Below are 24764 nucleotides of genomic sequence, written 5' to 3'. Positions count from 1 at the left end.
TAGAGCTTGGGGCCCCATGAGAGGGGGAGAAGTTCCGAGGCTTGTCCCATTGCTTTCAGAACTAAAACAGTCCATGCCTAGAGCAGCCTATAGACCTTGGTTCCTACAGTGTGAAGAGACGGTGTCTCACATTCCCATATGAGCCTGTTTTCTTACCAGTGGGGCCATAGGCAAAAACAGTAGCGTTGTAGCCAGAGATGACACCTTCAATGAGGCCTTTGGTGGTGGCACGGTAGACCATATCCTGAAAGAGGAGGGGAACAGGAGAGGGTACCAAAGAAACATCCTGTTTCCAGGAAGGCAGTGGAAACAAATAGCTCAATATGAGGCAGCAGGTGGTAATGAACTTTGACTTTTCTCTAACACCACCTACTCTTTGCTGCTTCCAGCATAGTATAACAGAACCCTCCAAAGGCAAGAAGAAACTGCATTCCTTAAGACAACTATTTAGCCACGAATCTGAGTTGGTTTTATGTGGCTTTGCCTTTTTAAAATAAAGCTTATGATGCTTTTAAAAGTTACTGAGTAAACGGCCTCAGTCCTGTATGTCTGAAGGAGTGTCTCCACCCCCATCACTCAGCCCGGATACTGAGGTCCAGCTCCGAGGGCCTTCTGGTGGTTCCCTCATTATGGGAAGAGAAGTTACAAGGAACCAGGCAGAGGGCCTTCTTGGCAGTGGCACCCTCCCTCTGGAACACCTTCCCACCAGATGTCAAGGAGATAAAGAACGACACAACTTTTAGAAGGCATCTGAAGGCAGTCCTGTATTGGGAAGTTTTTAATGTCTGATGTTTGGTTATGTTTTCATATGCGTTGGAAGCCGCCCAGAGTGGCTGGGGCAACCCAGCCAGATGGGCGGTGTATAAATAATAAAATTATTATTCTTAATTAGCAAACAAACTGGGATCCAGAGCCAGCCCAATTGGAGACAACACAAGTGATCTCTTGGTGCATCCATTGGGGGGGGGATGTCCTGAAGGACTATTGTGGCAACCGAAAAAGAATGCCCAGGGGTGCTTCCAAGCTCAGAGAGGAGGCTGGATGCAGCCCTCAGATCACACAGTGCAACTGCACAATATCATGGGCTGGCTCTACCAGGCTCTGTTTAAAGGAACACTTAAGACTAAAGTTCCCAGGATTCTTTGCGGGAAGCATTGACTCTTAAGGTGGAATAAACATTGACTCTTAAGGTGGAATAAGAGTGCTCTAATTGATGGCGTGGAGGTGGCCTTGTAGTCATGCACTCTCAGTCATTTCCGTCCCACAATGTTCTCTCCTTACTCACTGCTCCTGCTCCTTCTCCATCTCAGCCCCTTACCACCTCTCACTTCAGGAGCAAGAACTGGCAAGATGAATGGCAGATCTCACTCAAGGAGCTCCAGTTTCACGGCAACGTGCAAATTAGCTTGAAATGGAGCCTGCTGAAAGGGGAGCTTGTGGTTTGGCCCAGGCATGCCACCTGCCACCACACCTGAGACAGGTTGGAAGGCAAAGCTGGGATGTCAGAGGTGGCTTAGATCTGGGACCATACGTTTTACGGCAGATCCGCAGATCCGTGTAACACTCCCCCAGTTATCTTTCCTAATCAAAAGCAGCTCTGGGGAGGTTGTGATTGGGAACTGAGGAATAGGGAGGAATTGGTTAACCCTTTTTCCTCTGGGAATTTCCCCACTCTAAGCTTCGCAGCTGGTGCCGGGGAAAAGATAAGGGTACTTTACGTTTCTTCCATTGGGTGAAAAAGGGGAGGGTACTTCAGAACAGAAAAAAACACCCACCCACCCCCCGGGGAAATACTTAGCTCTTCCACCCCCAGCATCCCTTAGATCAGCCAGGAAACCAATGCATGTGTCTATCGCCACATCACATGTACTTTGGGCTCAGGTCCCTGGGTAACTAGGTATGCATGTTCATTTGACTTATTTACCTGGGTAGCAGCAAAATCAAAGGCTACATCAAACATATAGGACTTCTCTCGTGAGCGGTTGGCGCGGAGCACGTCATCAGGGTCCTCCATTGGGTCCATCAGAACGACCATCTGCAAAAGAAAAAAGTGATGGGATCTTTTTGATACACATTACACTGGAGAAATGGAAGCAAACCACAAGGAAGCAGCTGGAAAGCAGAAGAGAAAATGTGTGCACCAGTTCTTACTTGGCCCAGAGGAAAGTCACTCTGCTGCCATGGTTAGCCACTGTTTCCAAATCCCAAATCTTTCCAGAGTGCAGTGGTACCTTGGTTCTCAAACGCCTTGGTACTCAAACAACTTGGAACCCAAACACTGCAAACCCGAAAGCAAGTGTTCCGATTTGCAAACTTTTTTCAGAAGCCGAACGTGCTCTGTTTTGAGCGTTACGCTTCCGATTTGAGTGCCACACTTCCGTTTTGAGTGTTATCCTGAGATCTGTCTGTCGTTAGTAAAATTCATGTTAAATTGCTATTTTAGGGGTTGTTTTTAAAAGTATGGAACGGATTAATGCATTTTGCATTACTTTCTATGGGAAAGTGTGCCTTGGTTTTGGAATGCTTTGGTTTTGGAACGGACTTCCGGAATGGATTAAGTTTGAGAACCAAGGTACCACTGTAACAAGATTTGCCCATCCTCTTTATGCTCCCCTGCTAGGAGGAAGCAATAAAGTGCCATCATGCTGACATCCCTTAGAGCAGTGGTTTCCAAACTTAGGAACCACCTACAGCCCATAGCCAATGAAATATTGAAGTTCTGCCCAAGGTAGCTGCAGCAACTAAAGCTTCTCTGTCTGTTTCTCCCTCCCAGTCTCCGAAATCATGTCCCTCAAGGTACAAAAGCTTTTAATAAGCTGCATAGCACACCAGGATCCCTTGAGCACTATGACTGCAACTGTGAACTGGCTTCTAACTAATTAGACCGCACAGTGGTAATAAGATGGGAAATACCCAGCAGAATAAAAATCTGCTAGGAGGAGGGTTAGGATCTGATGTGGGGGAGCCTTCTGGGCTGCCTTAGTGCTAACTTATATATCATCACACTAGCTCAGTGGTGTGTTCACAAGCCTGCCACCCAGTGGAGGAGCAGATATCCTCAAAGGGTCTTAGTCAACTGCTACCAGACCCTTTTAACTGGGTGCACCAGTGATGGAACGCTCAGACTTTCTGCATGCAAAGGATGCTCTCTTTCCCATTGAGCTGTGGTCCTTCCAACAAGGCAGGTAGATCTGACCTGAAGGGCATCAGGAAAACTGGAAGGATGGAACAGAAGAGTGTTAGACAGTGAAATAAAGCAGAAGGGAAGTAGGAGAGAGAGAGAGAGAGAGAGAGAGAGAGAGAGAGAGAGAGAGAGGGAGAGAGAGAGAGAGAGAGAAATACAATAGCTATTAGAGCAGGCATGAATCTGGCCCCCCTGGCAGTCTATTTTCTAGGGTAAAAACCTAAAAAACCTTCAACAACTTCAATTCTAAAAAAAAGGTCAACAACCTTGGTTGGCCCTTTGGTCGGTCGGCTCTCACGGCCCTTCACTTCATCAAATCTGGCCCTCTTTGGAAAAAAGTTTGGACACCACTGTATTAGAGCTTCCACACTGGCTGTTATCCTGAATGCAGGTGTTCCACCCACCTGCCTGTGGATCATTAATCTTCCTTTGTTCTTCTCTCTGATCCCTTCCAACCCTAATCTGATATGACAAAGGGGACAGGTCCATACTAGCCGTGCGGATGCCATTGCTGGTCTTAGATCAGGTGTCTGTTTGCTGGGCTTAATCCCAAGCAGATCGGTAGCCACTAAGGGATATGGGGGTGGGTGGGAAAGGGTGTGGGTGTGTATGTATGCATCACTGAACTGTTGTGCTATGGAGTCAGCAGGGTTGGGAAGGGGATTCAGCCTTGGTTCCTTACGGGCACCTACAATTGCAGACCCTCCAGGTGTCCCTATTTTCCAGGGACAGTCCCAGATTTACAGAAGCCATCCCAGATTCTGGAATGTCCCACTTTTCCTTAGGATGGTCCTATTTTCATGGGAGGAATGTTGGAAGGTATGGAGTTATGCAACTACACAACCTTTAGAAGACATCTGAAGGCAGCCCTGTGTAGGGAAGTCTTTTAATTTTTTTTTTTAAAAAAATTAGGGTGCCTGGGGCAACCCAGACAGATGGGTGGGATAAACGGTAAATAATAACATTATTATTGTTGTCATTACAGTGGTACCTTGGGATGTGAACAGGATCTGTTCCAGAGCCCTGTTCACATCCTGAAGCGAACTTAACAAGCGACGGCACATCTGCGCATGTGCGGGTCGCGTTTTGCCACTTCCGCTCATGCATGTGACGTCATTTTGAGCAGACCCGCATGCGTGAGCGGCGAAACCTGGAAGTAACGCGCTCCGTTACTTCTGGGTTGCCGCGGAGCGCAACTTGAACGCGCTCAACCCGAAGCACATTCAACCCGAGGTATGACTGTATAGGACACCTCTATTTTCCTTGGAGAAATGTTGTAAAGTATGTATCTGCTATGGGTTGCAGTGTATTTGGGGATTATTATTTTTTTGCCAGATCCTGGAAAGGGGAATGAAACTATTGGATTTGTATTTAAGGATTTGCTTTCTTTGGGCAGAAATGAGGCTACGGCTAAGTACACACTACACCATTAAAGGACACATGTCCCTCGCAAAGAATTCTGGGCACTGTAGTTTATGCTGAGCGTTAAAGGGAACTGTAACTGTGAGGGACAAACTACAGTGCCCACAATTCTTTGAGGGGAATGAATGTGCTTTGAATGTGCTTTAAACGCATACTGTGTACATAGCCTTATTCTCTTTGGAGCTAGCCTGGCTAAATGAACTTGAATCCCAGAGAGATTCACCTCACAAGATTTGTCTCTCGGCTTGGGGATGGTTATGTAATGCCAAATGCCAGCCCCTCTGCCTGAGACCTCTGGCACTTAAGAGCTTTCACCGATGATGGGAAGCCTCTCCTTTTCCCAGTTCAACCGTTCAGAGGCAGAACTGGATACCTGCTACAAAAGTAGCTACCGATGGCACAGTAGATGTCAGCATCTGTCCCCCTGTGAGAGCAGCTTGTCATCCTTGCGTGTGCAGAGATCAGATTGCCCTAGACGGCAAAGTTAGGTTGGGTTTCACCATCTCCAAGAGGCCTTAAAAGGGGCCTGTGTGTAAGGCAATCGCCATAGTAGGCAGGCAGCAGATAAAAAGGAAAGAGCGGCTTGGGATAAATTAACCAGCGTGGTATTGCCATATTGCAGAATCGGAGAGTTGGAAGGGACCCTGAGGATCATCTAGTCCAACCCTCTGCAATGCAGGAATATGCAGCTGTCCCATATGGGGATCAAACCTGCAACCTTGGCATGATCAGCACCACACTCTAACCAACAGATCCCCACTCAGCCAGGGTTACTTTGAGCCAGGGTCAGCCTTAATTACCAACCCTGCATGGTTGTTGTGAGGATGAAATGAAGATGGAAAGAAACACCTAAGCAGTGCCTTAAACTCATTGGAGGAAGAATGGGAAGCTCATTGGAGGAAGAATGGGAAAAGTGTGGTAAATAAATAACTTAAGGAACATATTTTGGGGATTCCCCAGCATGTCAGAATCTTCCACCAATATTATTCTCCTTTTAAGATCCTTATGCCAGTGTGGTGTAGTGGTTAAGAGCAGTGGACTCGTAATCTGGTGAACCAGGTTCGATTCCCAGCTCCTCCACATGCAGCTGCTGGGTGACCTTGGGCCAGTCACACTTCTTTGAAGTCTCTCAGCCTCACTCACCTAACAGAGTGTTTGTTGTGGGGGAGGAAGGGAAAGGAGAACGGTAGCCGCTTTGAGACTCCTTCGGGTAGTGATAAAGCGGGATATCAAATCCAAACTCTTTTTCTTATCACTGAGTTTATGTCAATCAATAGCTCCCGTCGCGAGCATTTACAGCAAGAGCCATGTAAAAGGATTTCAATGCCACTGAAGCCACATTACCATTCTCTGACATTACCACTGTGGTCTAAACCACTGAGCCTCTTGGTCTTGCCGATCAGAAGGTCAGTGGTTCGAATCCCCGCAACTGAGTGAGCTCCCATTGCTCTGTCCCAGTTCCTGCCAACCTAGCAGTTCGAAAGCATGCCAGTGCAAGTAGATAAATAGGTACTGCTATGGTGGGAAGGTAAACAGTGTTTCTGTGCGCTCTGGTTTCCATCACAGAGTTCTGTTGCACCAGAAGTGGTTTAGTCATGCTGGCCACATGACCCGGAAAGCTGTCTGTGGACAAACATTGGCTCCCTCGGCCTGAAAGTGAGATGAGCGCCGCAACCCCATAGTCGCCTTTGACTGGACTTAACCGGTCAGGGGTCCTTTACCTTTACCTTTTACCATTCTCTTACATTAATCAGGTAGAAATGGTTGCAAATGGGGCACAAATAGCTCTGAGCAGACACAGCAGCAAAGCAGAGGGAGGAAGGATTGAGAAGGGGGAAGAACCCAAGACAAAGCGAAGGAGCGACTTTTATCTTTAAGCATTGAATGCAGTTCAGTATAGCTGCTCCTCCACCCCCACAACCCCATTTTCCTGCTCCACAATTTCAATTCGTGGTTGGAACGGGCGGGAAGGATCCCGCATGCATATGGCATGCCTCAGAAATCAGTTGCGGATTTGAATTCCTGACAGGATAAGACTCTAAATACTATGGTAACTCAAACACACATTTCCTCTGGCCTTCAACATTTGAGATGGGTACTGAAATGTAGGCGGGTTCCCACGTGGCAGGACACAGTGATAACACTAATAACTTTCATTGAACTAACACAACTGGACAACAGGGGCAAAGCAACTGCTTATATACATTTCTGAAGGCCTGGGCCACTCCCACTCCCAACATGATTGGTTGTCTAAACTTCCAAGTTGTGAATCATGACTCAGAGTTTAAGGGCCAATGGCAGAGGCCCAGATCCTGAAATGTTCTGTGATTGAATATCAGAACACAGGGGCTCAGAATCCTTAGTCCAGACTTAAGCTCAGGCAAACACAGACCACTGAATACATAACAGGTACTTTAAAGCAGTGCTATTTTTCCAGAAAAAGAGGTGCCAGAACTCAGTTTGGCTGATAAAAAAGCCCTGCGTTTAGGCCCCACCCTATTCTTGCATTTTAAATTTGTTTAAAACTGTTTTTAATGTTGTTGCTAATGTTGTGACGCACCCTGGGACATATCACGATTTTAAATAAATTTCTCTGAGGTTAGGGATGTGTTGTCTCCCTCTCCCTCCTTCCTCTCAGGACTGGGATTTGAATGGTTACTCTCTTTCAGGTGGAGCCACAGGTAACTCTCAGCAACAAGAACAGCCTGTGCTGTTGGCAGCGCTCTTGCCCATTGTGCCCGAAGAAGCAGGGCATTGTTTCTGGGGCCATTCATGGGCGCTTTGTGAGCAACGCCAAAAATTCAATTGGCCGGCCTCATAACTTCGCTTGGACAAATGGGCCTCTGTGCGATTCTGTCCTGAGGTTTGTGCAGAGGATCTGAAGGAAGAGAGAGGGAAGGTGACCTACTAGGGAGAGGGACACTGACAAACAGGATGGTCTCCTCTTCCTCCCCTTTAAAACCAACAGACAAAACTCCCCCACCACTGCTGCGACAGAGGTTAGATCCCCTATCTTTAACAACTGGTAACAATTCAACAGGAAAATCTTTACTCCCACTAACACATATCCATGCTAGGAAACAACCTCGCCAGTTGATTTCTGCCTATACTGTATAATGGGAGTTGTTAAAGGCACCATAATGAGAGGCAGGAAAAACTGACTGAGAGGAAACTGTGCATCTCCGCATGATTATTTGCTCTGACTAAGTTTCCTCCCAGCTTTCTCTAGGGGCAGCTAATTCTGCTACATCTTTCCTTTCGGTGCAGTCAATCAATTCTGTGATTTTATGTATTATTCAGCCTTAGAGGAGGCTGCATTTCTGCATGACCCATTTCTCTAATCTTGTCACCTTTCTTTTGGGGAGGTACTCTCAGAACAGCAAGTCTTGCTAAAATACGAGATCTTTTAAATATAAACAGCAACAACCGTGTTTATTAGTTTTGTCCTCTATAGGCTGCAATGCTGGCAGCATTGTCTCACACAGAAGGCCAAATCAAGAGAAATTAAACCGAGCTGAAATACTCAAGCAGGGGATGTATCAGAAAATAATTGCAGCCATAAGGTTACAAGGAAGAAGAAAGATAAGGACTAACACAGATCAATAACTGCAGGGTATGGACTCCTCTTACAGTGTGTAATTCTGACTCTTTTACATCTCTGAAAGTAAACCTTTGGGCATCAACCAGAACGAAGCGTTCCTCCCGATTGAATTCTGCTCAGCTATCAGGAGTTTTGAGGGGGAAAGCTAGGAAATGGCTTGTTTGTGTTGCTGTCAAATCTCTCTTGGCCGCTTCTGGACAGACACATCAGAAATTACAGAACACTACAAATAACTTCTACAAATTTTGCTGCAGGGATGGAGAATGCAGGACCTTCAGTCGAAGGAAGCGTCTTCTCAAGTCTGTACATAGCCGAGATACGGAATAATCTAAAAGAATCTCTCCTTTAAGGCAGGGCATCCCCTTCCGACATTTCTCTGATGAAAACAGACAGTCCTGGTGAGTGGGTGGGGATGCGAGACTTGCTTTCCACATGTGACGCTTTTAGAAAGCAGCTCAGCTTGCGGGTGGGTGTGTTGTTTACTCGGTTTTTTGTTTTTGTTTTTCCACCTACAGGTTTTATCTCACTGCTGGTCGACAAGCAAATCAAAATGTGTGTGTATTTAAATTAATAAGCAAACACAAAGGAATAACATACTCTGCCACCCTTTCTGGATGGAAAACCTCGGGAGGAGAAGTAGCCTCTGGAAACCAAAAGGATCCTCTTGGGTGACGGAAGAGAGAAATGGGATCCAGGACGAATATTTAAGCAATAAGGTGGATAGTGGTGGGAAGTAGGGGGAGGAGAGAGAGGTGGGAAAATATTGTTAAAAAAGGTGTAGTCATAGGTATATCAGTGTATTCAAATCTGAATTGTTAAATTGTGTTATTATTGATATTATGGTTTTTGTTGTATGTGTCTTTTGCGGTTGTTGCTTGTATCGAAAAAATGATTAAATAAATTAAAATTTAGAAATGGGATCCAGGAAGCACCAGCACCACAGTCATGGCAGTGTCTTGAAAATGGAGGGTATCAGGTGTTGATGTGTGTGTGGGGGGGTGTACATTCTTGACCTAGACTAGACACCTTCCTGGCGAAAACTCTCTTCTGGGACAGAAGTGGAACAGGTTTTGTTTCTGGTTTTTTTTGAAAATTAAATGCTTTCCGGTAAACAGGGATAGACAGATATGAGAAATAACATACATTCTGAGACCTGGACCGCCAGGGATTGGGCAGGCTGAAAGAATGAAAGTTCTCTTCCTTTTTCTCTTGCAAGCTCCGTGGAGTGGTTAGAGAGCTGGGCCTAGGAGACCAGGGTGCAAATCCTGACCCAGCCGTGAAGCCTTAGTATAGGGTGACCTTGGGCCAGTCACCCTCTCTCAGCTAAACCTACCTCACAAGGTTGTTGTGTGACATGTAGAGGTGGGGGAGCAATGTATGCCCCCTTGAGCTCCTTAGAGGAAAGTTGGGCAATCATAAACTAATAATAATAATAATAATAATTTATTTATACCCCGCCCATCTGGCTGGGTTTCCCCAGCCACTCTGGGCTGTTTCCAACAGAACACTAAAATACAATAACCTATTAAACATTAAAAGCTTCCCTAAACAGGGCTGCCTTCAGATGTCTTCTAAAAGTTTGGTAGTTATTTTTCTCTTTGACATCTGGTGGGAGGGTGTTCCACAGGGCGGGTGCCACTACCGAGAAGGCCCTCTGCCTGGTTCCCTGTAACTTGGCTTCTCGCAGCGACGGAACTGCCAGAAGGCCCTCAGCGCTGGACCTCGGTGTCCAGGCAGAACGATGGAGGTGGAGACGCTCCTTAAGGTATACTGGACCAAGGCCATTTAGGGCTTTAAAGGTCAGCACCAACACTTTGAATTGTGCTTGGAAACTTACTGGGAGCCAGTGTAGGTCTTTCAAGACTGGTGTTATATGGTCTCGGCAGCCACTCCCAGCTCTGACTAAAATTTAAAACGTACTAATTAAGCCCTGGCCACAGCGAGGGGCTTATGACGAAGCTATTGCCGGTCACAGGCTTGAGACAGGAGTGGGGCTTATATTTCTCAAAGGGGTCTCTAGTAATCCTTGCATTAGTCCCCGGAAACAGTTCTGGCGCAGTTCCTCCTCCCTGCTTAACCCCCACTTTTTGACTCCAGAGTATTGTTGCCATGACGACAAGTCACTCCCATAAACAATGGGCTGGCATGGCCGATAAGACATCCACGAGGGAGGCTGTCTCCAAGGCAACCCCCTTTATAGGAGAAGGGGGGGAGGGAGCCCTCCATTCCGTATCACTGGGGGAGCAGGAATAACCACGATAGGGATCAACAGAAACTTGCATCTCCTCACAAGCGGGCAGCCAGTTCCCGTTCTCCAAAGGAACCTTCTTCATTTGAACCTTTTCAGCTCTTACTGTTGCCAAAATGTGTGTGTGGGGGGAGGCAGGAGAAGCAGCTGTAGGTCAAAGCAAAGGAAACATTGAGGCACAAGGATTAGAGGAATTGCAAGGCTGTGTTTTAATGTTTTAATATTTTAATGCTGTATTTTAATCTTATTTTTAAGTTGTATTTCAATCAACTTGTTTTTATTATTGGTTGTTAGCCGCCCTGAGCCCAGTCTTGGCTGGGGAGGGCGGGGTATAAATAAAATTTATTATTATTATTATTATTATTATTATTATTATTATTATTATTATTAAGCCCTTTGACCATTTATGATCATCAGCAACCTAACCCTTGGCCACACGAGTCTTGTATCCATTTATAACACGCTCACATGTAGTGATTTCTTAGATGCATGTCCCTTCTGTGGAGGAAATCTACAGCGGCTGCATGCTGTTCTACTGCATATTATCCCCAGGCCTGTTTTCGTCACAGCTACTGTGGACTTTCTGCTATGTATACATGCAGTGAAACAGACAGATAACTATGTACGCTTGATTCCGACAGGGGTAGCGGTGTTTGTCTGCAGCAGCAAAGGCGAGGCAGGGTCCTGCGACATCTTCAAAGCTTACTAGCCTCTAGTTTTTAGTTTATAGTCCGGTGGGTCACGGGACTCTTTGTTGTTTTAAAACAAACATGGATTCCCCACAGGCAGGCAGAAATAATAGTTTGGCTGTAAACAGCCCCATTATCCAAGACTCAATATTCTGGGTGTAGACATTTGTCAGCCTTTATCCTATCCTGAACCTGTTGGACTAAATACACCCTCTTATATACAACCTGTAATATTCAGCTCAGCAAATTTTGGATTTCCATCTCCTCCTTCCCAGGTTTGCTATTCTTTCAAGACAACTCTCATGTTCTTCCTTCTTCATTGCCTGTCCTACTTGATTCTATCAAACCTACAATCCCACTACAGTGGTACCTCAGTTTAAGAACAGTCCAGTTTAAGAACGATTCAGTTTACAAACTCCGCAAAACAGGAAATAGAGTTCCAGTTAGCAAACTTTACCTTGGTCTAAGAACAGAATCCAAATGGTGGAAGGGCACAGGTGACGGGAAGCCTCATTAGGGAAAGCGCACCTCGGTTTAAGAATGGTTTTGGTTTAGAAAGGTTCCTGCCCCGTTGTTGCATCTCCAACAGATATCACTACAGTTTTTATACATTTTTGCCAGTCTGACCTGGGTCAGGTACCACAGATTAAGTTCATAAACCGAGGTACCACTGTACTCTCAAATTGCCTACTGCCCCCTTCCATCCTTATCTTGTTTCACAAGAATGTAGGAAAGGTGAAAAACCAACCGATTTATAAATTCCCCAAGCTATACCTGTTCTTTCTTTCTTTCTTTCTTTCTTTCTTTCTTTCTTTCTTTCTTTCTTTCTTTCTCTCTCTCTCTCTCTCTCTCTCTCTCTCTTTCTTTCTTTCTTTTCCTTTCCTTTCCTTTCCTTTCCTTTTTTAAAAAACACACCTTCTGTTTTCCTGATGCCCCAGCAACATTCTGATTATGACTTTTCCTTTTCATTTGGGTAGCATTAAAATTATATTATTGGAGCCAAAACTCAGAAGGATCAGACAGAAGCATACAGCTGCAATCAGGGGCATTTTTCTGGGGTGGCCTAGGGGACATGAGCTCCAGGTCTCTTGGATAGGACCCAGATCTCCTTCCCCAGACCCACTTTAAAAACAACAGGTTTTAAAAAAATAATCTTTACAAAGCAGCTGAGCAAATCACTGTGCCAGTCTAACCTCAATTTCTTGCCATCTTAATATGCCAGAGTTCCTGCCACATGTACCGTATTAGGTGCAGAAAACTCTGTCTGTGAAGGAAAGGAACAGACTGCACTGCACGTCTACACAAGGATTGAGAGAAGCACAGAGATTGGAGTTTGGGCTTTGTAAGCCTCTTAAGAGTTTGGTGTGGGAGCTGTAGACTTTGGCTGTCCATTGAAGTGAATGAGCTGTGCTTTCACCTACATTGGTTGTCGAACACCTTGGTACTCGTACGTTTCGGCTCCCAAATGATCGAAACCCGGAAGTGGGTCTTCCAGTTTTTGAACTTTTTTTGGAAGCCGAATGTCCAATGCAGCTTCCGCTGTTGTTTCTGGCGCACCCGTGCAATCAGAAGCTGAGCCTTGGTTTCCGAATGTTTCGGAAGTCGAACGGACTTCCGGGACACATTCTGTTTGAAAACCAAGGTACGACTGTATTCTCAACTTCTATGTATTTGTAAATGAAGTCAAATATTGCAAAATGTCAAGGAGCCCTGAGTGACCATCTTTCAGAGGGAACCTAACATATCCAAGTCCAGCCTTCCTGCAGCATCTTATAACTCAGAAAAGTGGGCTGAGTTTAACAGTATAATGAGTATTAATCCCTCTTTAAAGCTGCCTTCACCTGTCTTCGAACACACACACGCACACACAATAATCTGCCTACAGTTCCGAGAAGATCCAGGAAGGCTCTGCATCGCCCAGACATGATGCAATTCCTCAAACCAAAGCAAATGTAGCACACGGACGCAACGGCTTGGCTCCCACTGGAGACTGTCTGAGTCCCAGGAGCCAAGCTTGCAGAGTCAATTGCAGCCAGCATTTCCCAGCAACTCTCAAGGGGAGTCCAAGAATATCCTTCTAATCAGCAGACCTAATTTCTCTCCTGACTCCCGCAAACAGGGAGACAAGCTGGGCTCCTTAGCAGCTGCTAATGAGAATGTTCACTGGCATAGACCAAATCCAGAGACGGTGTTGCAGAGAACTGGGAATCTCAGCTTACCTTCTATGCTCCGAGGAACCATAGGATGATAAAGGGTTATGATGAAAGACACCAGCACACCCATGAGAAACGCTATGGAATACATTCAGCTCAGGAGGAACAGAGAAGGCCCACACACACTTGTGGATGGCAAGGTGTTGCCCTTAAGCCCAGCACAGTGCAGCTCCAAATGGCAACTATTAGGAAGTGAAGATGGAAGAAGCAGACGAAACAGAGAGAGCAGGTAGAAAAAGAGGGGCAGCTCATAGGAAATCTAGGAAAGAGGAGACCCTGCAGAAGTCAGTGAAGGAGCCGCTGGGGCAATGTGAACATTGGTGTGCAACTGAAGTAGCCAACCAATAGTTCAGCATCTGGGGCCTCAGGCAATTGCTTCCATCTGGTACGCAGGCTGAGACCCTACCTGCCTGTAGACTGTCTCACCAGAGTGGTGCATGCTCTGGTTATCTCCTGCTTGGACTACTGCAATGTGCTCTACGTGGGGCTACCTTTGAAGTGACCCAGAAACTACAACTAATCCAGAATGCGTCAGCTAGACTGGTGACTGGGAGCAGCCACCAAGACCATATAACACCGGTCTTGAAAGACCTACATTGGCTCCCAGTACATTTCCGAGCACAATTCAAAGTGCTGGTGCTGACCTTTAAAGTCCTAAACGGCCTCGGCCCAGTATACCTGAAGGAGCTTCTCCACCCCCATCATTCAGTCTGGACACTGAGGTCCAGCGCAAGAAGTGAGGTTGCAGGGAACCAGGCAGAGGGCCTTCTTGGCAGTGGCACCCGCCCTGTGGAACACCCTCCCATCAGATGTCAAGGAAATAAACAACTATCTGACTTTTAGAAAACATCTGAAGGTAGTCCTGTTTAGGGAAGTTTTTTATGTTTGAAGTTTTATTCTGATTTTAGTGCTCTGTTGGAAGCCGCCCAGAGTGGCTGGGGAAACCCAGCCAGATGGGCAGGGTATAAATAATAAAAGTTGTTATTATAATTATTATAAATATTATTATTATTATTTGTGCCACATGGCAGAGTTGGCCTTGCACAGAAAACAGTTTAATCCCCAAATGCATAGTGACAGTTTCCACAACTGTGCTCATGGGAACTTTTGGATTCCTCATTTGGAAACCAGCTACCGTGAACAATCGTCCCTGAAAAAAGCAAAGACGCTCAGTTCATCAGCTCAAGAGAGGGGCAGCATCCAAGCCCAGGGTGAACCCAGAGTGTGCCTTATTGTACCCCCAAATCCACTGCAAGATACAGCAATTCCTCAGCAAGCAAGCCGATTGGGAAAGGGATCTCTGCAGATATAAAGTCTGGTCTATGTCATCCCTGCTACCTGGGCTCAAGCATGTACACAGCTTTTAAAGATACAGTGGTACCTCAGGTTACAGACGCTTCAAGTTACATACGCTTCAGGTTACAGACTCCGCTAACCCAGAAATAGTACCTCGGGTTAAGAACTTTGCTTCAGGATGAGAACAGAAATCGCACGGCGGCAGCAGGAGGCCCCATTAGCTAAAGTGGTTCCTCAGGTTAAGAACAATTTCAGGTTAAGAACGGACTTCCAGAACGAATTAAGTTCTTAACCCGAGGTACCACTGTAATATTATTAGTCCAAAGCCCATTATTACTTGATTTCTCAGCAATCTCCTGCAATGATAGTCTTCAGTGCCAAGTCATTAGGATCTCCCCTTTCTCATTCACTTTAACATTTGCCAGTGTTCCCACACTTTCAGGGCTTCATTTGAAGGAAGGCCAAGCCTACTTTCCGTGCCACTGTGCCTAACCTTAAGAATAAAGAGGAGAATTCATTTGTAACCTTCAGTAGCTGGCAAGGCAGGTCAGGAAACAAGAAAGTGAGTCCAAGGCTCACCATGAGGAATGCAAGTTCACGGCCCCATCATCTTTGGAGGGGCTGAAGTCCGTGGCACCTGCTTAGCAGAAATCATAGAATTGTAGAGTTGGAGGGGACCACGAGGGCCATCTAGTCCAACTAGGCAGGAATCTTTTGCCCAACGTGGGTGTCGAACCCACAACCCTGAGATCAAGAGTCTCACACTCTACCAACTGAGCTATCCCTCCAGGAAGTAGCTCAGAACACGTCCCTGCATTTGAGAGATCCCACGATCAGTCTCAGGCAATTGAGTTAAGAGGACTAGATAGGAGGGGATGGAGGACGGCTGCTGCCTGAGTCATTGGAGACTTCCTGGTATCCAATAACGGACTAGATCAGCGGTTCTCAACCTGTGGGTCCCCAGATGTTGTTGGACTACAACTCCCATCATCCCTGAGCTCTGGCCTTGCTAGCTAGGGGTGATGCAACTTGTAGTTCAACAACATCTGGGGACCCACAGGTTGAGAAAAGCTGGACTAGATCAATGGTAGCAAGCATGGTGCCCTTCAGATGTTGCTGGACTACAATTCCCAAGAATCTCGGCCAACATGGTCTATGGCCAGGGATGATGGGAACTGTAGTTCAAGTGTAGTCTGGAGGGCATTGTATTGGCTACTACTAAGCTAAATGAACCAATAGGATAACCAACAGGCAAAGCAGCTTCCTCTACTTCCTATGTGGGATGCATCTTCCAGCCTTCGAGATGATGCACCAGACCTTCTGGATCAGAGGTCACATTGCCCAGGCAGCTTGGAGCCTCAGGGACCCTCTTTATGTTAAAGATTACTCCCTTCAGCAGCCCTGAACTCTTGGTGGATATTGCACCACCAAAGTGTTGGTGTTGACCTTTAAAGCCCTAAACGGCCTCAGCCCAGTATACCTGAAGGAGCATCTCCACCCCCATCGTTCTGCCCGGACACTGAGGTCCAGTGCTGTGGGCCTTTTGGTGGTTTCCTCACTGCGAGAAGCAAAGCTACAGGGAACCAGGCAGAGGGCCTTCTCGGTAGTGGCACCCGCCCTGTGGAATGCCCTCCTATCAGATGTCAAAGAGATAAACAACTACCTGACATTTAGAAGACATCTGAAGGCAGCCCTGTTCAGGGAAGTTTTTAATGCGTGACATTTTAATGTATATTTAATCTTTGTTGGAAGCCGCCCAGAGTGGCTGGGGAGACCCAGCCAGATGGGTGGGGTACAAATAATATATTATTATTATTATTATTATTATTATTATTATTATTATTATTATTATTTTCAGTGACCTGCGCTGCATTATGTGTGTGTTTGTGTTTAAATTATTGAAACCCATCCACATAGCTCGTCCTCGATGCTGGATTTCAAAGTCCCATCTCAAGAACTCATCCTGCACAATCTCCAGTCCCCTTCCCACCACTTTGCAAGGCATCAAGGAGGGAGGACCCCATGGTACCTGATCATCCACTTTGTGAGCTATGAGCGTGGCTCCTTCTTCCAGCTCTGCCAAGCTGACCGGCCGTATGCGAAGAGCCACCTAGAATACAAAGAAGAGATGGATTATGAGCTACAAAGGGACTCCACCCCTAATGATTCAAGGAAGATGAGGAAGAGAAGGGGGTGGGGTGGGGGGAGAGAGAGACGCTTAGCACCTTCATGGGAGTCATGGCTGTCTAGAGACAAAAAGCATGAAGGAAGTTCCTTCCACTTCCGAACTTTCTTCGGTCAATTTCTTCCACCACCGCCCTGCCCAGTGCGCTTCACCTGAGCATCGCCTGTCTAGAGAGAGAACCTGCGTCTCTCAGAGGCCTTGGCAGGCAGCCACACACAGACAATTACAGTATTTTTCCCTGGATGAAAGGAAACACTGTCCAGAAAGCAGCATCTCTGGCTTCAGACACCGCTGAGCCATGGGTCTACAGAAGCTGCTGCAGCCACGTGAGCCAGCAAGGTTCATTTCTTTTCCCCACTCGCCCTCTAAAGACAACAGCCCAGAGCTGCAAGATGTTCCGTCACTGGAGCTGTTTGTTTACCAAAATGCCCACTTTCTCATCACATGATGTCCAGAATTTGGAAGAAAGGCCTTCAGGACACAATCTAGAGGATATACTTTCTAGGCAAGACTGTACCTTGGTATTTGAGAAGTTAAAACACAGCTGGTTTTAAATCAAACACAGAAGCTCCTGAAATAAACAGGCCTTATTGTTATGTTGGATTCAGTCTGAAAGATCCACTTGTTTCTTATTCTTCCTCCAACAGGAGAAACCCTTGAAAGGTTTTTCCCCTCAAAAACCCCCCCACCATTTTATACAGCATCACATGTGCTGCTGTTAAGAAACTCGTTGCAGTTTATAAACCACCCCTCTAAACCCTATATAATAATAATAATAATTTACTAATACCTGCCCATCTGTTTAATGTCATTTTGTTGTAGGCACACAGTAGAACTTCACCCATCTTAAGCTGGAGCATCATTCAAAAAAGCAGAGAGGAAATCGAAGTCTGCATAACTGAAATGCAATTCTACATCTACTGCTTTTTGCATTTTTACTGTTGCTACGACAACTGCTTTTGTTTCTGATCTGTTTTATGGTTTTCCTTTGTAGGCTATCTTGAAAATCTAGATTAAAAAAATTATGTTTTTTTTAAAGTCTGCATAACTGAGATACAATTTACAAATGACTGTATACCTAGGAATTAGAATTTTATATTGCCAGAGTTTAGATAAAGCACACTCTCTTGTGCAGCAGGTATAACGGCTTATTTAATTAGCTGGTTAGTTAGAATATGGATATACTGTACTGCTTTTCAATAAAAGTTATCGAAGCACTTTACACAGTACAACGTGCCTTACAAACGTGCTTGAATAAAGTTGGTTACATTCTCAGTAGGGGTGGCTCCACATATATGCCTTCTGATCTAGGCTCCTAAATAGGTAAAGGTAAAGGGACCCCTGACCATTAGGTCCAGTCGTGACCGACTCTGGGGTTGCGGAGCTCATCTCACTTTATTGGCCGAGGGAGCCAGTGTACAGCTTCCAGGTCATGTGGCCAGCATGACTAAGCTGCATCTGGCAAACCAGAGCAGTGCACAGAAACACCGTTTACCTTCCTGCCAGAGCGGTACCTATTTATCTACTTGCACTTTGACGTGCTTTTGAACTGCTAGGTTGGCAGGAGCAGGGACCGAGCAACGGGAGCTCACCCCATCGCGGGGATTCGAACCGCCGACCTTCTGATCGGCAAGTCCTAGGCTCTGTGGTTTAACCCACAGTGCCACCCGCGTCCCCAGGATCCTACATAGGAATATAGAAATCTGCCTTATACTGAGACAGACGCCTGAAACATCATGTGCTCTACCACTAAGCCACAGCCCCTTCCCCTATTACTCTCTCCCCCTCTGGCCCCATCCCTCTCTGTGCTTTTTCTCTCCATCATTTCCTTTTACATTGCAAGATCCATGAGGCAGTAGCCTGTTTTCACGTCATACTTATGTGGCCCATGCCTTTGCGCTGATGATGCTCCAATTAGCACAGGCCTATGCAAACTCGGCCCTCCAGATGTTTTGGGACTACAACTCCCATCATCCCTGACCACTGGTCCTGTTAGCTAGGGATGATGGGAGTTGTAGTCCCAAAACACCTGGTGGGCAGAGTTTGCCTATGCCTGAATTAGCATAATTGTGTAGGAAAACACAGCAGGCTGCATGTACATTGTGACAGGAATTGAATTATCTGAACGTTGATTGCCAAGATTATTGCCATTGTGCACAACAATTGCCACTCAATGCCATGAACACACAACAATTGACGCCTGGTTATCATCATGTCAGTTTTCATTATTTTCATCCCAGGGTAGCCCCTCTCCACTCCTTATCCAAATATCGATTCAGATACACAAGGCTACACAGGTCCGGTGTGATGCAATGCACACAGCAAAATACACAGGAGCTTTTCTCTATACCTGCACCAGAGGCAACAGCCACAATGCACCCCGACTCCTTAAGAAACAGGTAGATAAGATTCTCCACCAAGATGCAGCTCGCCTAACCATCATTGGATAACATTTTATTTAGCAACACTTTTGTTTGTTTGTTTGTACACCCTAAGCTCCCAGGGTGGGTTACAGCATTAAAAACAGTATTTAATATAACTTATACTATAAAGACAATGCTTAAGCAGCCTGAAGTTTTATCTGCACCTAGGGAATAAAACTAGTGGACAGGAGAACTGAGACATACTTCGCTATCCCAGGTCATTGTTTGCAGCTAAGTATGTTTACAGGGCTTGACCTCTTAGGTCTGGGGCATAAGATAAGAGGATTTAGTTCCCTGCATAACTACAGCTATTCTAACCTGCCAGACAGGCTGCGCTGATAGAGTCAGGGAAGCTCTCTCTGGATCCCATTTTGATAAGGGAGAAAGCTGATCATCTAAGACCAAGGGGCACCCTTAGGACACCTCCTTTGACCTTTCATATACTTACCGTCTAACACAACCAACTCAGCTATTAATCAACTCGATCCCCATGCCGTTGTATTCTGGTTTCTTTGCCACTTGCGTGCGTGTGTCCGTGTGTGTATACCATTTCAAAAAGCGTTTGCCAACTTTTTTCTCTCGTCCTGCTGACGGACTTCACCGCCCGCTTCCCTTCCTTTTCACCCCTGGAGAGGACTTAGAAACAAGGAGCCCCTTTCACTCACCGTGAGCTGCTGGTCCTTGGAGTCGCCCGTCTCCTTCATGATCATGACAGGTGCGCACCCAGAAGGCGAGGAGGGTGGGTGGAAAGCCGGGGGCTGCTGGGTGGGAACTAACAAACAGGCGTCAGCCACGTGCGGGTCCCTCCTTTTGACTTGTCGATTTCACCTCTATCTCCCTTCTTTACCCGAGGCTGGTCCGTTTCAGGCTCAGTTCATTCCGACCGGAAAAAGCCAAGCGGGCGCTTCTCAATCCGAGGCAAGACTTAGGAGGCGTCGCCATTCAGCGGGCGCCCGCACCTTGCCAAATTACGCGCGCGCCTTCCCTTTTTGGAGAGCTGCCGCAAGCTGCAGCTCTGCCTGCGCCTCGCCTTGGGGGACTCTGCCGTTCCCCATCTGGGATCTGCAGAGGCTCAGCCTTTTCTCTGCCCCCGCCGTCTCGCGCCTCTCTCTCTTTCTTCCTCTCGCTGCCTCCTGGTGTTTCGGGTCCCCTGGAGATCTTTCCAAAGTGTACACAACAACCGGGCGCGCGGGAGGCTTCCTCCTGGTGACATAGAGGCGCGCGATTGGCTGGGCTGCGCGGTCTTGTCCTGCTCCGCGTCGCCCTCTGGCGCTTAGTACCGAAGAGGGAGTGGGGGGCGGGTGCCACGGAAGGATAGAATCATGGGATCGTAGAGTTGGAAGGGATCCCCCCCCCATTTTCATCTAGTCCAACCCACCTGCAATGCAGGAATCTCGGCTGAGAAGCATCCATGGCCAGATAGAGAAGGACCTGCGGTTGCCAAAGAACTCACCCCGTTTCCAGAGATTCTGGCATTCGTCCTGGAGGATGTCCCGAAATAAGCCATCAAACAGCTTCGCCCCAGAACATGTGCAGAATGCCTTTCCTTCATCACCGAACATAGGAGCCAACTCCTAGGGGCTGTAGTCTCTTCACCTGCTCCTAATAAAATATTTGAGGGGGTCTTCCCCTCAAAGTTGATGGGCATTGCCATTCAAACGGGGGGCGGGCGCATCTTGTGATCAGTAATGCAGGGCTGGGTTTACCTGGGTCCCCTCAATATTTTATTCAAATTGGCACCCCTGGCACCGAACACTCACAAGCCATTTCCCCTGCTGCATGATCTGGGGCTTATGTGGAAGGGATTTTCGTTAAGGAGGGTGCAGCACCGGGCTTCAAGAAGAAGATATTAGCGGGACAATTATAGTGTTATAATTGTAATTGTTATATAATTATAGTGTTATAATTATAGCCACAATATCCATTTATCTGTACCCCTTTGCATGGGACAAAGCAGGAATAAGCAATTGCGGGGTCATCTATAGCACCTCTGTAACTTACCTGTTCTCTTCGAGGTTTCTCCCACAGAGCCCCTTCCTTTGCTCTCTTTACACATCACTTGGTGGCTCACCTGGCTATTCCAAAAATTAGGAGCCTTGATTAGATTTTAACATGTGCTGGATGCAGGGATTAGAGAGGTCTGGCACTCAGCTGAACACCACAAACTCATAATACTATTCAAGTACAATGTCACGAATGCTACACTTGGCCTCACCCTCTCCTCCAGCTACCGCTGAAGAGCTAAACCATGGGTAGGCAAACTAAGGCCTGGGGGCCGGATCCGGCCCAATCGCCTACTCAATCCAGCCTGCAAACGGTCTGGGAATCAGCATGTTTTTACATGAGTAGAATGTGACCTTTTATTTAAAATGCATCTCTGGGTTATTTGTGGGGCCTGCCTGGTGTTTTTACATGAATGTGTGCTTTTTATTTAAAATACATCTCTGGGTTATTTGTGGGGCATAGGAATTCATTCATCCCCCCCAAAAAAATATAGTCTGCCCCCCCCCACAAGGTCTGAGGGACAGTGGACCAGCCCCCTGCTGAAAAAGTTTGCTGACCCCTGAGCTAAACTAAGGACCATATTGCCGTGAGGTTGCCTAAAGGAAGGCTTAAGAAGAGACACAGCAAAAGCAGATCATTTATGAAGAAATAGTGTCTGGGCTTGCTTGCTTCCCTGTTCTCTTTTCCCCTCCCCCCCAGCTGTCTATTTATTAGCTGCAAGGAGTGTGCTGTTTTTTAAACCCTCATATATATATATAAAGCCCCTCTATATCATGAGGGACATGGGTGGCGCTGTGGGTTAAACCACAGAACCTAGGACTTGCCGATCAGAAGGTCGGTGGTTTGAATCCCCTTGACAGGGTGAGCTCCCGTTGTTCGGTCCCTGCTCCTGCCAACCTAGCAGTTCAAAAGCACGTCAAAGTGCAAGTAGATAAATAGGTACCCCTCCGGCAGGAAGGTAAACGGCATTTCCGTGCGCTGCTCTGGTTTGCCAGAAGCAGCTCAGTCATGCTGGCCACATGACCCGGAAGCTGTACGCCGGCTCCCTTGGCCAATAAAGCGAGATGAGCGCCGCAACCCCAGAATCGGCCGCAACTGGACCTAATGGTTAGGGGTCCCTTTACCTTTATATATCATGGGGACCTTCATGAGACAGACACAATGCTCCATGGGAAGGGCATCCAGTTTATGCAGCAGCAATGATACGAAGTGTGGTGGGATCGCACAGGGTGCGAAAGAAAAATCCTGAGAACTAGAAATTTAGGATTTCAATATGTTTGGAACTGCTCTTGGCATGCGAAATTGTGCATGCTTTGAAACAAGTTTACCAAAGGGAGAGCTCAACCTTAGAGTAGTAACTCGCTAAGTAACTAACAGCAGGGACTGTGCGTTTTCAAGTGCATTTTGCGCTTCAGCCAGATGCTATGTCCGCATCAGGAAGGAAAACACAAGAATAAAGACTGTAACAAGACTCCATTGGAGGCAGCTCTTCTCCATTACCCTCACCTTCTGCTTCTACCTCGAGGAGAAAGTGTTTTGCATGAGCTGCAAGATGAGCATCCCATTAATAATTTAACCAAGAGGGATTGGTGGAGCTGCTGCCCTGCAATAGTAAGGCCTGGATATGTTGACTTTGCTGCGATAACTGGCCTTCGCTCTCTGTTGCGTGGTCCCTGGCGCCAACGCTTCTGGTTATTGTAGCTCAACTGTCTTTGTGTCTGTCTCTCTCTGTGTGTCCTTTGCCATTTGAAGCACTGTGGATTTGAGAAGCGACAGTGGGAGTTTTCTCTTGTCGCGTTGGAGGCAGCAAATGCAAAGATTCCTTGGGCTCAAGACATTAAAAGGAGCAGGAAGGCAACAGCTTTAAGATCAGATACCTGGAATAACAGGTTGGGAATTGCCCAAGAAAGATGTTAAATTATTTTTGTATGCCACAACTGCTGCTTGAATTTTATAAGCTAAGAATTGGAAAACACAAGAAGTACCAACAGTGGAAGACTGGCAGATGAAAATGATGGGTTTTTCAGAGCTGGCCGATCTGACTGGAGAGTCCGCGACCAGAAGGAGGAGGAAGATCAGGAAGAACGAAATTTAAAGACTATTTAGTTAAATATGTTAAGTTAAATTAATTGGAGATGCTTGCAAAAAACAGGTTTAGGATTGAAATAGGTAATGTGATGAATTAATATGTTTAATGTGGAATGTGAAAGAAAGAAAGATGTTAAGTGATTAAGTTAATTTTATTAGAATATTGGTTTTGGAAAACCGTTAGAATGATATCCACTGAAATTCAACCAGGGGGATACGAGGAAATCACTTAACAATGTTACTAAATTTGGTTTAAATACGGTTGAGATTTATGTTTGTTTGTTTGTTAATTTTTTTTTTGGATAATCAATAAAAAAAATTGGGGAAAAAAAGATCAGATACCATCTTTCCATTGTATTACAGAATGTGATTATAGGGCAGCGATGGCCTATTCTAGGATCTGACATCTCATTAAGGAGGGCTTTGAGAGGAGGAGGAAATGGACGCTACTTTGCAACTGTGCTGGCCTGATGAAGAGGAAATTTTACACCTCTCTCTCGGAAAAGTGAGTGGGTGACATTGGAAAGAAAACCCACCCTTTGGGGAAATATATTTAGGTGTCAAGGCTCAAAGGGTTCAGTATTTCTAGATAAAGTATTCTTCTTCTTCTTCTTCACAATTTGACCTGCAGAACTAGTCGCCCCAAGGGAAAAATACAGAGGGGGGGGGACCTGTGGTTCTCCAAGTATTGTTGGACTACAGCCCCCATCATCCCTGACCACTGGGGATGATGGGAGTTGAGTCCAACTACATCTATTGGGCCACAGTGAAAATGTGTGTCCCAGGCTTTTAAGAGTCGTCTACTCATGTACTATCTGAAACCAAAGGGGCGCATAGGTTGCCAGATGTGAAATTTTCTTCAGCTCTCCTACCCCACTAGTGGGTTTTCCCCCAGACTGATGTTTCCTCTGATTTATTGCCGAAGAGTGGGTTTTCCCGGAGAAAGCAGCAGGGCAAAGGCAAAACCACTTGGAAAAGCAGACAGCCACTCAGACCCGTACTTTCTAAGTACAGAACCAGCAGAAGTGTGGATGAGCCCTTATTAGATGTCTCTGAATGCTTCCACACAGGTCTTTATTATGGGATCAGGGCTCCACATTTATATCTGCCTTTATTTCCCCCCTATTTAATCTAGATGTGTTTCTGGGAGAAATTGGGGCAGGGAACCCCATATGGCTAATAATGACCTGCTTATAATATCTCAATGACCTTTTTGCAAATGAAGCCCCCATCTGAAATCACTCTGTTATCTCCTATGTCTCTTGGCTGGCTTGCCTAGAGTGCTTTATTAATGCCACTCAACATTATAAACTGTCACAGTACTGTACCACACCTTCAGATGGCGGCAACAAAAGCATCTTGCTCCCTCCCCCGTGGCAGAGACGCTGCAAAAGAACTAATTTCCCCTTGT

At 46.3% G+C, this 24764-nt stretch overlaps 1 protein-coding gene across 2 annotated transcripts in view; it reads right to left on the bottom strand.

The window, feature by feature from the left end:
• Positions 1 to 20477, bottom strand: part of KIF19 (kinesin family member 19) — a 49473-nt gene extending 28996 nt beyond the window's left edge. The window contains exons 1-4 of one of the 2 annotated variants that reach the window (XM_053375457.1): positions 19927 to 20477; positions 16683 to 16763; positions 1925 to 2035; positions 157 to 244 (exon numbers count right to left, since the gene is read on the bottom strand). In XM_053375457.1, coding sequence (XP_053231432.1) covers positions 157 to 244; positions 1925 to 2035; positions 16683 to 16763; positions 19927 to 19971 — 325 coding nt within the window. In that variant the 5' untranslated portion in view covers positions 19972 to 20477. The remainder of the gene's footprint in view (positions 1 to 156; positions 245 to 1924; positions 2036 to 16682; positions 16764 to 19926) is intronic. The other variant, XM_053375456.1, reaches the window with a different exon arrangement.
• Between the last annotated feature and the right edge of the window lie 4287 nt (positions 20478 to 24764).

The sequence above is a fragment of the Podarcis raffonei genome, chromosome 2, assembly GCF_027172205.1.
Source record: "Podarcis raffonei isolate rPodRaf1 chromosome 2, rPodRaf1.pri, whole genome shotgun sequence".
Taxonomy (NCBI): domain Eukaryota; kingdom Metazoa; phylum Chordata; class Lepidosauria; order Squamata; family Lacertidae; genus Podarcis; species Podarcis raffonei.
This window is presented reverse-complemented; position numbering and strand designations above follow the sequence as displayed.